Source organism: Aplidium turbinatum, chromosome 9, assembly GCF_918807975.1.
Source record: "Aplidium turbinatum chromosome 9, kaAplTurb1.1, whole genome shotgun sequence".
Taxonomy (NCBI): domain Eukaryota; kingdom Metazoa; phylum Chordata; class Ascidiacea; order Aplousobranchia; family Polyclinidae; genus Aplidium; species Aplidium turbinatum.
Window position 1 is genome coordinate 20,621,781 of NC_137480.1, and position 14,447 is coordinate 20,636,227.

At 38.0% G+C, this 14,447-nt stretch overlaps 1 protein-coding gene across 1 annotated transcript; it reads left to right on the forward strand.

Moving 5' to 3' along the window:
* The first annotated feature begins 5,977 nt into the window (after nt 1-5,977).
* Nucleotides 5,978-14,211, forward strand: LOC145776771 (NXPE family member 3-like). Its single transcript, XM_082587998.1, has 2 exons — nt 5,978-6,870; nt 9,325-14,211. The coding sequence occupies exons 1-2, from the start codon at nt 5,978-5,980 to the stop codon at nt 10,298-10,300; spliced, it is 1,869 nt and encodes a 622-aa protein (XP_082444124.1). The 3' UTR covers nt 10,301-14,211.
* Nucleotides 14,212-14,447: the final 236 nt, after the last annotated feature.

Consider the following 14,447-nt stretch of genomic DNA (forward strand, 5'->3'; position numbering starts at 1 on the left):
CAATGTTATGTACAACTGCTTGAGACTATTGACAACACTCTCGTTTGTGTTTGTGGAACTACGCTTGAGCAACTTACATAACGGCTCGCCTTGACAAAGCTTTGCTTTGAACAATTTTTTTTTTCTTTGAAGGTGTATTTGTAGTGCATGCTGGTTTCTCTACCTACAATTTCCATTCATCTCATTTGGTTGTTTCTGCGTTCTGTTATTCGTTGAAAAGGTACACTACCCGTAATTTTTATCTAAATTTTTTCCCTTAAAGGAGTGGCTTGTGAAGGATCATGTAACGTATTAAGAATGAACAGGTTTCTTGCTTTTGTACTGTACATAGAGATTGGCTTTAACTGATTAAAATCATTAGTACAATAGGCTATACATAACACGAAAGTGCTAAATGACACATAAGTCCAGCGAATGTGGTAAGAAGGTTTTTGGCAGTAGAGTAATCTCTATGCAAAAGTTGGTTAAAAACCCATTATATATGTTGTGTTCATTGTTTGGTTTTAAAGGAAGTTTTCAACTAAAATGTCTGCTATGTTTAACGTCAAATCAAAAATTTTTGACTTAGGATGACTGTGCGAAGCCAGCTCTTGTTTTTTCTATGCCAGCAAAATGTTGCAGATGCTGGATTGGCAACTTTATACTGAATCGAGTGAAGGATTTGTTGAGGCACTGGTATATATTAGGTAGAAGAGACTTAAAAGATTCTCAAACTTGAAAAAGTTTCTTGCAGTTTTCTCGACATTGAAACAACGTGAAAGTAAAAAGAATGCCATTGCCAAGAAAAATTTGCAATAGCCGTTGATTTAAGGCAAAACAGATGAAATTCAACCTCGAAGTGGCGGGTAATCAGCAACTTCATCGCTTCCGGCGGGTTTGTCAAAATAGCTTTTGTGTTTGTTCTTTCGGTTTTGCAGCCTTGCTTCTGATCTAGTCACGTCAGCACGATGTTACTACCTTTCTCACTGGCTAGTGTTTCCTTGTTGGATGACATCAACTCCGTTATTGGGCTGTACAGCATCAATTTCTCGTACCAGTGCTGTCAACTTCATCGCTTCTGGCGGGTTTGTCAAAATAGCTTTTGTGTTTGTTCTTTCGGTTTGGCCGCCTTGCTTCTGATCTAGTCGCGTCAGCACGATGCTACTACCTTTCTTGGTGGATGACGTCAACCGCTTCTTTGTAGTGCCATCCTCAGCTTTCTACCGCGTACGGCATGGCATTTCTTGTTGCTGTATGCCTAGGGCTGGTTTAATCTTGATCTTTTTGGGTATTTATACAAGCATTGCATCAGTCATCAGACATTGGCTTCATCAGCAAATGCATTGCAATGTCATTGTCCGAATCACTTTACGATTCTGATGTCACTGAATTGGATTCCCCTGGTAACATTTCGGTTGAAGGTTTGATCCCATCATCGAGTCTTTACGATTCTGATGTCACTGAATTGGATTCCCCTGACAACATTTCCGTTGAAGGTTTGATCTCACCATCGATTCCGGAGGATTCTTATGATGAAGTAGAAGACCCTGCTGTTGAGGGTGATCCGGGCGTGGTTGGTTGAAGACACACCCCCTTTTCAGCCTGAGATTTTGGAAGATGCTCAGCCCTTCTTTGACCCAGACCCCGCCGATTTCTATGGTCCGGTCTCTCCAGATGATCTGGATTATTGAGTATTGAGTCGGAATTATTGAGTCCGCATTATTGAGTTGTATGAAATACGTTTTGTTTGTTGTTGCAAACTTTTTCACATGTTTTCAACTTTTCACAGTTTGTAGCAAAATATCACACTTGTTGTAAGTAAAGGCATGACTCAAGCAACGTTTGCAAAGGCAAAGCTGGACTACCTCACGCGTTGGGCATGTCGGAAGGCAATGCATCCTGAAGAAATGTCTTGTGAGGATATCAAGTTTTTGGAAGCCTGGGGCAATTTAAACATGAGCGACTACGACCGATGTCACTGTATCTCCAATTACCTGTGCATCAAGTGCTACAATGATTTGAGATACAATCACTTGTGTGATGACAAACGGTGCGGATTATGCTTCTGTCGCAATCGCTGTGAGGAGTGTGGTAATGAATACTATTTCAAACGTGAAGCCGGCTATCCACCAGTGACACCACCATGTCCGCAATGTGTGTTAGTTGTTGAAACAATTCCAACCAGTCAAAGCAACACGTCTTCAAACTATTAGCGTCCAAACAATCTAATTTGTTCATTATCTGTACTTTGTTTGCGTCGGCCTTGACTTCGCTATTTGCGATTTTGTGTCTTGAACTTTGTCTTGTTACGCACGCATCACAACGTCACTTATTTGGTCTGCTGGCGTCATTCACCGCTTATTGTTGTGCTTCGGGGTGGCTGTAATGTCACGTATCGTCCTGACGTCACATGTTGGTTTTTCATCAACTGTCAATCACACAACACGCTGTCATTCCATGATGGTGTCATCCAAACATCGTTTGAGTCCGGTGGATTCTTATGATCACGTAGTGGACCCTGCTGCTGAGGATGATCCAGGAGCGGTTGAGGACACACCTCCTCATCAAGCTGATGTTTTAGAAGAAGCTCAGCCCTTCCTCGATCAAGACCCCGACATACCCCCTTTTCAGGCTGAGATTTTACAAGACGCTCAGCCCTTCCTTGACCTAGACCCTGTCGATTATTATGGTCAGGTCTCTCTTGATGAATTGGACTGGTTATCAGCGTTTGATCCGGATTATGACCTGGACACGGGATATTTTGAATTGCGAGTGCGTGGAAATCTTCGATATTTGTTTCACCCTTCCTTAGGATGGGTTTTACTACCACGTCTAACCGTTGATGCATTACCACTCGGGTCCGAATCACTGATATACCAATATAGCAGTTTACATGGGACTGCCTATTCACCTTAATCCATTTTTTCTTGTGTCGCGTTGTATCGTTTTCACAATGTCTGCTTCGTTTGTTTAATATCTGCTTTTTATTGAGTTGTAATAAATACGTCTTTGCATGCATTTCATAGCAGTTTACATGGGACTGTTTATTCATCTTAATCCATTTGTTTTGTGTCGCATTGCATCGTTTTTACACTGTCTGCTTTGTTGGTTTAATATCAGCGTATGCTGCATATCTTTTCAACTTTGGTTTTCAACATCTGTGTTTATGAGCCCTCGGGCGTTTGTTGCTGCTGCTCGTGTAATATGTCCCTTACATTCATGTTTGAATATGATGTCGCATACCTCTTGATGAAACATAATCTTGGTTATGATGTCATACTTTCGCGCGACGAAACATATGGGTTTCTAATATCCTGTTATGTCTTGTCACTTTGCTGTTCAATGTGCTTCAGTGGTTGTGATGTCACGTATTGTCCTGACGTCACCTGTTGGTTTTCTATAAACTGTCATTCCATGATGGGGTCATCCAAACATCGTTGTCTCAAGTTTCAATGTACGTCATTGCACGATGTCGTCAAACCAGCTTCGTCAAGTGCGACGTCATGGCTTCAATGTACATCATCTCATGATGTCATGTTTGAATATGATGTCGCATACCTCTTGATGAAACATGATCTTGGTTATTATGTCATACTTTCGCGCGACGAAACATGTGGGTTTCTAATATCCCGTTATGTCTTGTCACTTTGCTGTTCAACCCAGCTAGAAAGCTACGTATATTACACGTTGATTTTTGGTTGATTTTAGGTAGTATGGTATCTTAGGTAGAATTCAGGTGTTATTAAGGAGTTTGTGTACACCAACACAAATTCACTTGTTTAAAAAACATTTTTTTAGAGACATATTTTAGCTATCATTTAGTATGACTAGTGTGTAAATATGATTCTAGAAGTTTTATTAGGGATTATTTTTTGAATATAACTCTTGCAAAAATAACACGTATTTTCCACGTATATTACACGTGTTCAAAATCCTATGATTATTTGACTAATTTTTAAGGTATATAAGGTAAAATCACACCCAGAAGAGGGCATACAAAAGAGAAAAAATGTTTACCCGAGCAGAAGGATGTTTTACAGGAATTTTTTGTAATTTGATTATATGTTGTTTCTACGTGTATTGCACGTTTCCATCTGTTGAAAAGTAACACGTGTTTTCCACGTATATTAAACGTGTTGAAGTTCTTTCGTTCATTTGGGCAATTTTTAATCTGTGTTAGGTAAAACTACCTCCAAAGGACGGTATAAACAGAAAGAATTCTCCACTCAAGTGGATTGGTGTTAACCACGCTCCTCCGCATTTTTTAGGATATAAGTTAGATTATGTGTTTTTGTAGGTGTCTTCACACGTTTTTATTACGTTATGTAAAAAGGAAACTTCATGACATTTTTTAGTCGCAAATTAATGTGATCTTTTAACGATAGTTCTTAGTGTAAATTTAAGTGGTCTCGCTTACTGATATTAAACAATTACTTACTAAGGTTTGGTACGGTAGCCACTTTAACAAGTCGAAATTCTGCCACTAAAAATGACTAGAATGAAACCGCCAACCAATCATAAGCTCCGGTTTAAGTGACGTAAAAATGGCGAAAAGAAGATGATAGAAAGCAAATTAAGTGATGGATTTTTTGTCAGCTGGTTGGTTTAGGGGTTTTGTCAGCTGGTTGGCTTTCATTGACGCGGGTTCGATTCCCACCACTGCTATTGCTCTTTTTCTTCTCTAATTCCAAATAAAGTTCAAAACAAGCGTTAACTCTCCGAATGAGTGCTAGAAGGGTCACAATTGGACAGTAGCCTCTTATAACAATATGTGTTATACAAATGTGTTAAATAAATACAAATGTGTTGAATTGTTGATTTCAGATACGGTACGCGGAAATTAGGTAGAATGTGGGTGTAAAAACACGTAAAATCCACCACCAAATATACGTGTAATGCACGTGAAATAGTGTCTACACATATGCGTGCATTATACGTGAAAATTAACGTATAATACACGACCCAAGGTACATAGAATCTACGTGTCAGATACGAGGAAATTAGGTGTAATGCGGGTGTACAACACGTAAAATCCACCACCAAATATACGCGGAAAACACGTGTATTAGTGTTGTCAGATACGAGGAAATTAGGTGTAATGCGGGCGTAAAACACGTAAAATCCACCACCAAATATACGTGTAATGCACGTGAATAAGTGTCTACACATATGCGTGTATTATACGTGAAAATTAACGTATAATACACGACCCAAGGTACGTAGAATCTACGTGTCAGATACGAGGAAATTAGGTGTAATGCGGGTGTAAAACACGTAAAATCCACCACCAAATATAGGTGGAAAACACGTGTATTAGTGTTGTCAGATACGAGGAAATTAGGTGTAATGCGAGCGTAAAACACGTAAAATCCACCACCAAATATACGTGTAATGCACGTGAAATAGTGTCTACACATATGCGTGTATTATACGTGAAAATTAACGTATAATACACGACCCAAGGTACGTAGAATCTATGTGTAATACACGTGAAATTTCTAGCTGGGAATGTGCTTCGGTGGTTGTGATGTCACGTATTGTCCTGACGTCACCTGTTGGATTTCTATAAACTGTCATTCCATGATGGCGTCATCCAAACATCGTTGTCTCAAGTTTCAATGTACGTCATTGCACGATGTCGTCAAACCAGCTTCGTCAAGTGCGACGTCACAATGTACATCATCTCATGATGTCGTCATTTCGGTGTCGTCATGTCATTGTGACGTCAATCACCAATCCGATTCGGATTGGTGTTTGCTTTACACTATGAAGCCCGCACAACAAGGCAGCTGATGTCATCGCATGATGTCGTTATCCCCGTTTCGTCATCGAATGATGTCATCGATCCAGCAACGTCATACGTGATGTCATAGTGACGTCAAGCACCAATCCGTAGGATAAAACTCACTATATACTACTGAGCATAACTAGGCTACTTGTAAATTAGGTTCGGTTCGAATAATCAAACATTCTAAACGCTTTGTTGTCACGTTTTAAGATGTTAAAACATAAAGTGGTGATAGTGGTAATTGTTATAACTTTTATTTGCTTCATATACAGCATAAAGAATGGGTTTTCGTTTTGGCATATAAACGAAAAAAATCCATATCCATTACCTCAAAATGATAAAGAAGTACATCACAGCAGCGTCAGTGAATTGCAATGGGTGAAAGTTAAAGAAGATCTTGAAGTCAAAAAAGATAAAAACAAAGACTATCTCAAAAACGATAAACTTGTGAAATTACAGAAAAGTGATGAAGATCACGCAAGGATACCGAAGGAAGCTCTGGATCCAAATTCTCAATATTTTGGAATGATTCATAAAGACAAAGACGGGATGCCGATAAATGCAACAGCCAAGTTTTCTTATGATTCATTTATCAAAGATTTGCCGCGGTGGTTAAGTTATTTTCCTGCTATATCAGACGGCTTTGAAAAATACAAACAGTTTAACCCAAGCAAGAATCCCAAAAGTATAACGTCATCCGCATCATTATTCTTTCACAACAATCCAACAACGTACAATGTTAGTGACGTTCTTAAAATTCGTATTCAAGCAAAAGACTCTTCTGCTCGCAACAAGACTTTCGGTGGAGATTACTTTCGAGCAAGGTTAATGAAAGTTATGCCTAAAAAAAAAGGAAAAACGCAACTGCAAGATGGGATTCCATGTAGTGTCATAGATCACTTTGACGGGACATACACAATAGAAGCAGTTCTGCCTGTCGAAGGCACGTTCAGGCTAGAATTGTTGCTTGTTCTTTCAGTCGAAGGAATTTTTCATCTTCACGAATGGACAGCAGCACGAATTCACGGAGGTTTTACATTTGATGCTATTTTATCATCTAAAAAAAAAACAGAGTGCAATGCTGACTTACCGTTGTACGACAGGTAAGCACAGCTCATACTATGGGATTAGGTGCTACAGTTTACAATAAGGTAGCCTACACTTTGCGTGTTGAGAAAGCTACTAGGTCAATATTGAAGATCAAATATTTATTTTTGCTACATGTAGTCAAGTGGTTGTTTAAGTGCAGATGTGTAAGCTTAGCATACAATCAGTCCATTAGTTATATCTAATTTGGGTACCGTACGTATAAAGAGTTGGCTCGCACGCATAAGGACACGCGGCTGTGAAACATGCAAGAAAACGACTTGTCAAAATGAAAGCAACTAACTGTGTAGGCCACTGCTTTTCAACTATTTGTTTGCACCACTCCAGAATTATCAACCAGTTCTTGCAAGCCCTTTTGGAATGACTGGAAGATCATAATCGCACTTTACCATAGACATTATAGGTAAAACACCCAGTGAACTCGTCAGTAGTCACAGCACTTTCTCACGTCCTTTTATAATGATAATAATAATTTATTTCACACCAGTTGCGTGCAAAATAGCAGCAATAATAATAAGTCTTCATAATTGTCGATTTTCAGCTAACTGTCTCAGTTCCTCGGGCTGTATTCTTCAAGGGGTCTAACCTTTTGCTTGAAAGTTTGCGCTGTTCGCCTTTGATCAGTTTTGATAATAGGAAAGTATTATTATTATTATTATATATTCGCATCAGACACGAATGTCCATATTCAAATCACACAAAAAAGAAAAATACAAAAATAAAAGGCATCATAGGTTACAATAGTAGCCTATACACGCAGTTGCAGCACAAAAGTATTTGGAATGAAATTACGAGCTCAGTTTGTTCATACAACCAACCAGTAAGATTTAACGTTAGCAAGCGATCACATTTACACATTATATGGCACAGCAGCCTACTTTGTCATTATTCAATATTCATGCATTTGTAGAACGCTGCAAAAGATCTAATAATCCACTTTGCGCAATCTTATGTCTTCTGGATACTATTTCAATTTCACATTTTATATTCACTACAACAGTATTTTGTATATTGTTTGGTGTTGTATTATTCTGATATTTTGTGTGATGATTGTTCAAAATATGAATTCTATGGACTTTGTGTCTGATGCAAATAAATATTAATAATAATTATCTTTAAAACTCAAACTACTGTGTATCAAACGCTTGTTTTTTTTCTATTTTTACATGTTTGTGAATCCATGAAAACCAACATTCAAACTTCAAAATACCGTTAACACATTACACACACAATGAATTAAGTTAGTAGATGTCGCACTATGTCTCAACCATAAAAGCTGACGTTTGCTGATTTGTTGAAGGAAGAGTTTCTCTTACAGCACCGTGTAACAAGTCATTACGAATATGTTCAGTGTATGAAATTTTGAAAATTCTTTTCGATAAGTGTGTGATGTGTTAATGGTATTTTGAAGTTTTAATGTTGGTTTTCATCATTTACAAAGTCGGCTGCATAGCCGAGTGGTGAGAGAGCTGGAACGGCAATCGAAAGGACGCCGGTTCGACACCGCTCATGAGCACGCGGGTGTGTCTTTGCCAGGACACTTAAAGGCATGCCTGAAAGTGGACACGAAGAAGTGGCTTCCTTGCCACTTAATCTAAATCTTCAACCACCAGGTGTAAACCTGGATACGATAAACATATGTAAAAATAGAAAGAACAAGCGTTTGATACACAGTAGTCTGATTTAACTTGGGTAGAGAGTTTGTTTTTTTCAACCATTAGATAATATAGACCTTGATGTCGAGTTGAAATCAACTGCAAGAGTATAACACAATTTGCGAGTTACAGCTACATCAAATAAAACAAAAAAATTGAATATCTCAAAAAGTAACAATGATAGGCTACGAAAAAACTAATTGGATTTTTGAACTCAGCACCCAAAAATACATAAAGAGGCATCAAAAAAAGTAACCAAACAAAAATTGTGTTACATAGTGTAATCCTTCCATGTCGCTTTGAGCACTTTTGATATTTTCATTTAAATCTATAACTACGTAGCTTAAATGTCTAATTGTCGATGACCAATGATCCAGCACCCACTCACGCTCCACAAACATCGAACAAGTCTTACTTTCTTCAGTGTTGCGCATAGCCCTCGTTTAAGAAATTTTAACATAGGTCTGTAGCCTACTTTGTTGCAGCTTCCAGTTGTCTGTTGTGTTGCATTTACAAAGGTATGTAGGCCTCTGTATACACTCGAACCGTATTACTTTTTCATCCAAATGTTATGTTAAAAAAGGACGGCAGACCACAACAAATCGACTGTAGACACTAATTTTGATTAGCTATAAAGAGCAGAAAGCATAGTTTTTGTACACCCATTCTTAATAAATTAAATCACTATCATTATATAAGTATAGCCTACCGTAGGCTATTCTTAACCGGTATTCCATTTATCCCAAGCATGCAAATACTTTGTTTCTTTAAATTTAACTTCGATTTGATTTGCAGATTTAAAGACCATGAACCGTGTGATTACAGTAATCCAAGAAACCAAGAGCCATGGTTTTGCTCACGTCCTTCCTCTGGAAAGTGCTTGCCGATTATTTTTATGAAAGCAATAAGTGACTTTGGTGATGCCCCTCTAGATATTCGTTCAGATTTATCGAATATATTCCACTTATATCGACTTATCCCTCAGTGTGGATCAGAGATAACTGTAAAAAGATTACCTTTGCAAAATGTACAAAGCTACAACTGGAACAAGATTGCAACTATAAAACATCCATCGGGGTACTGTAACGAAGGCCGATGGGTGTCACTAGAACACCATCACAACCTTACTTCACTACAAGATTGCATGTCTTGTTTTGCTCATAAAGTTGTGTACATGTTTGGCGACTCTACAACTCGACAGTTTTTTATTTTGCTCCAGAAAGGATTTAACATGGACTTGACAATTTCAGATCAAACCAGATTCTGGCTCAGACCTCGCATGGCGCGACATACAGAAAAAAACATCACAATATACATGCGAGGGCACGGCCCACCAGTCAGTAACCCGGGTACGACTGACTCCAGACCATATATAAGTGACTCGTTTGAAGGGATCCAAGTGGGAGGCAAAGATGTTGTTGTAATGTTGAATTTGGGCTTACACTTACTCCAATACGACGTATATATTTATATTCATCGTCTCCAAGGGATCAAAACAGCCATAATTAAGCATTTGAAAAGATTTCCAGAAACTAAAATTGTCATAAAAGGAATGAATGTATCAAGTGCACCAAAAAGACCATTTGAATGGTTGATTTATAGATACGATGTTTTATTACGCGAGACTTTTAAAAATATACAAAATGTTGTTTTTGTCAATTTGTGGGGTATGACAACTCTATGGCCCCTTACAACAGATTATCATCCTACGAAACCTCTTTTAATGCAAGAAGCATTATTGATTTTCAGTTACATTTGCGAGCAAAACTAATCCAATACCGTACCACACAGAATGAATTACCGTAATATTCTGTTGATTTTTTACTAAAGTAGGCTAGTAGCCTACCATAGCTCATACTCTAATGTGACTTTTTATCTCAACATACATTAGTCTACAGTAGAATGGGCCATATAACTTCAATTGACAGGTCTGACACAGCATAGACGTACACTATCCCTATAAGAGTACGATGACTTTTGAGTATTTTCCTTCGCTATATAGATTATATTGTTACTATTATAAGTTAGATTGCTGTAAAAAAAGTAGTAAATTAACAATGACTTCTTAATTAGAAAAACCGTGGCTTTAAAGTTAATTACCATACACCCGGTCAACTAGGCTACTGTACCTTGTAGTGCCCCACGGCCCACATAAGTAAATCAAATTTTAGGTTTTATTTGGAAAAAGAAGGCTACTCTAATTAACACAGAACATTTAGCAAACTTGCAACACTGGGCTATAACAAGTCGACAGAAAATAATTTTGTTTAATTTTCTATAGAAATATTTGTCCTAAGACCAAGTGTAAGTAGATCCCTATAGGCAGAGGTGGCCCCCCAGGCGGGGAAATCAGTAAACTTATATAGTAGGCAATGCAAAGTGAATCTGGGGCTATTCCCAAAAAATTGACATGACATATAGGCTAATGCAAAATAAGGCGCTACAGAAGTTAAAAATAGTGTTTTTGAGTTTGATTATTATTAAACTAATATCGATGCCATGTAAACAACTGCAATCTCATTGAAGTCCTGGCACTTAATTGGCCTACAGTATGAAGGGGGTCCACCTTCATACTGTGTAGGGGTCCAGGGGGTGCCTTTGGATCCAGACCTGGGATTAGCCTATTTAGGGGTCCGTAACTTTACCAAGTGGCTGAGCAATTTGAAGAAACCATCGCACATCCTTGAAATATCTTGTGTTTTTTTAGAAGTGTCTTGATGTTGTACTCGAAGGTCTCATTGATACTGGGCCCAAATTATCCTCTTAGTGGCCCTGAGCCTATATCATTTTGGTCTTGAGCTTGCTTGAACGCTTCTGGTTTGTCGCTACTACCATTTTCCAATCCTTATAGTTTGTTACCAAGTATTATTTTATGCCTTGGTGATCGCATATAAAACTGACCTGAACTTAGACTTGTCCTGCTGGTCTGCTTTTGTGCAATGGCACGCTATCGCTCAAGCTGTGTCACATCTAAAAGGAGATATCACAACAGATACTTTGCTGATAAGAAAGAATGAAAAAAGAAACGTAAAGTATTTGTAAACATGACTCTGCAGTGGTCTACTACATTATGAATCTTGAATGCCCCTCTATATGCTGAAACCTAATAGGCATCACAGCACAAGTGGTTAGCATTATGTGTCACTTTAATCAGTTGCTAAACTCGACTAGTAAAAAAGTTGCCAATGAAGAATTTGTTTCATCTCACTTAAATGATATAGGCCTACATGGCTATCACAATACTAGCCAATTTCTGACTTCTGCTGACACAGTTTCTTCTTTGTTTCATAAATTGCCATTAAATTGCTCTGTTGGTTGTGATAAAATATCTTCTGAGCAAATTGCTTATGCAGATTTCAGTATCAGTGTATCTCTTTCACCATTTTTTAATATGTGCCTTGTTCATGGGTATGTGCCAAATGCTTGTCTTTTCTAAACTATTTGAGCATGTTGTACTTTTTTACAATAATGACTATCTCACAACAAATGATAATCAATTTGGCTTTAAACCTAAGCATAATACAGATATGTGCATTTTTGTACTTAAGCAAGCTGTGTCTTACTACAGAAAACGTAAAAGTCCTGTTTTCTCTGTATTTTTAGATGCTTCGAAACCATTTGATAGGGTAAACCACAACTTCCTATTCAAGAAACTAATTCAACGAGGAGTACCGATATGCCTTGTTCTTCTAATAGTTTATTGCTAGGCTACCTAATAGTTTATTGGTATAGTATACCCAGTACTGTATTCGAGGGTATACGACGGTATACGCAGTATACTCTCTGCTTTTTCGAGCAACTAGTAGTATACCCTCTGGTTTTCCAAAGAGAGTGCGTATGCTATCCTTAATTCTTGACAACTACTAACTAACTACTTGACCCTTTGAGGACCATTAATAATGTGAGCTGTTTGATGTTTATTAATTGCAATGGACTACCTGTGGCTATCAATTTACCGCTAAAAAATATGTAGGCCCTAAGATCCTGGCTGCTAAACCACCGATCAGCTAAAGATATATAGCCGAGCTGACTGCATAGCCGGCTGCATTGCCGAGTGGTGAGAGCCCTGGAAAGGCACTCGAAAGGCGCCGGTTCGATACCGCTTACGAGCATGCAGCTGTGTCTTTGGCAAGACACTTAAAGGCATGCCTGAAGGTGGACACAAAGATCGGCTTCCTTGTCTTTCCGTCCACTTAATCTAAGTCTCCAACCACCAGGTGTAAGCCTGGATACGACAACAACAAGCTAAGAATACTAGATCCCAAATTTGTAAAGAGGTTAAAGATGTAGACTGTTTGGAATGTATTTATAGAAAAATAAACAATTTTGTACCTCTCGTCCAATTTTGATGTTGATAATTCATGTTATGGTAGAAATAGAATAAAGATTAGTATTTTGCAAGTTGTGTATTATTTATCATTTTGGCAAATCTGACAGTATACCCTGTGCTTTTTTTACGAATACAACACTGATATACCCATCAGCGGATGTACATACGCTGGGGTTGTCATTACTCACAGTCTTTTTCTGTCAGCAATGGTGCCAAACAGGGTGGTGTCCTCAGTCCTTACTTATTTGCTGTGTATATGGATGATCTATCGACTGTGTTGAGCAAAACCAAGGCGGGCTGTTATATTGGTAATACACTTGTCAATCATCTCATGTTTGCTGATGATATTTGTTGCATCTCTCCAAGTGTTTATGGTCTGCAGAATATCTTGAATGTGTGTGAAGATTATGCGCTTTCTAACGATGTCATTTTTAACTGCAAAAAGTCATTTGCTATGTAGCCTACTTCCAAACCAATCACTTAAAGTTAAATTTGAATCCAATCGTACGGCTCAATGGAAGTGAGATCAAATTCGTAGACAAAGCAGTGTCAAATATTTGGGTGTTTTTCTTGATACGGCAATGTGTGACGACAAGGATATAAATCGAAGTGCGATCAATCTACTGTTCTGCCAACAAATTACAGTAAAATCAAAATTTTACAAGTGCTCCAGTGATATTAAAAATGTTCTATTCCGTTCATATTGTACTCCGATATATGCATGTCATCTGTGGGAAAATTATTATCATCAACGTGACCTTAATCGCCTGCGTGTTGCCTTCAATAACGCATTTAGAATTATTCACAATTTGCCTAAACACTATAGCGTACGTGAACATCAAATCTTGTGCAACATTATAACATTTAATCCATTACTTCGGAAATATGTTTTCTCTTTTGTTGGAAGATGCGAAGTATTGTCTAACTCTATTGTTGCCTCCCTGATGAGGTCCGATTGCCATTGTATATCAAATTACCGTCTTCATTATAATAATTCTATGTATGCTGTTACCTAGTCTTGATGGCTGTGATGTCATCTGATTGTTCTTATCGTTCTGAATATTTTCAATTCTTCTAACTTGTAACACTACCGTACCATAAACTTGTAATAGTAGATAGCCTATTTAGTGAGAGTTTAAATTGACGACATCCAAAGTGGTTCTCTGCGACCTTTGTGCATTTTCAGCTTGTGTATTATTTCCTTGTTTTGTTTTGTTTCGGATATGGACAAGCTTTGTCTGACACAAATAAATAATAATATAGGCAGCGATTGTTAGGCTATTGTTTGCTTAGTTGAAATAGCCGCTCAGTGCCACTGTTCAGCTGCAAATTTTAACTAATAAACTCATGCTACTCAATGCTTAGCTTTTTCAACTTGTCCAGTTGGGTGATAGCTTACAAGACTCTTTCTGAAAGCTATACAGGCCTATAATAATCTAGGCAATCCCTGGTCGAAAAAAATTAAACAAATCTGAAAAAGAAATCATTTGAAGAAAAACTAATAGGTTTATGTAAGCTCTAGGGCAGTGGTTCTCAACCTTTTTGTCTTGGTGGACCCCTTTTGGTAGCCTACCTTCTAAGCGGTCGA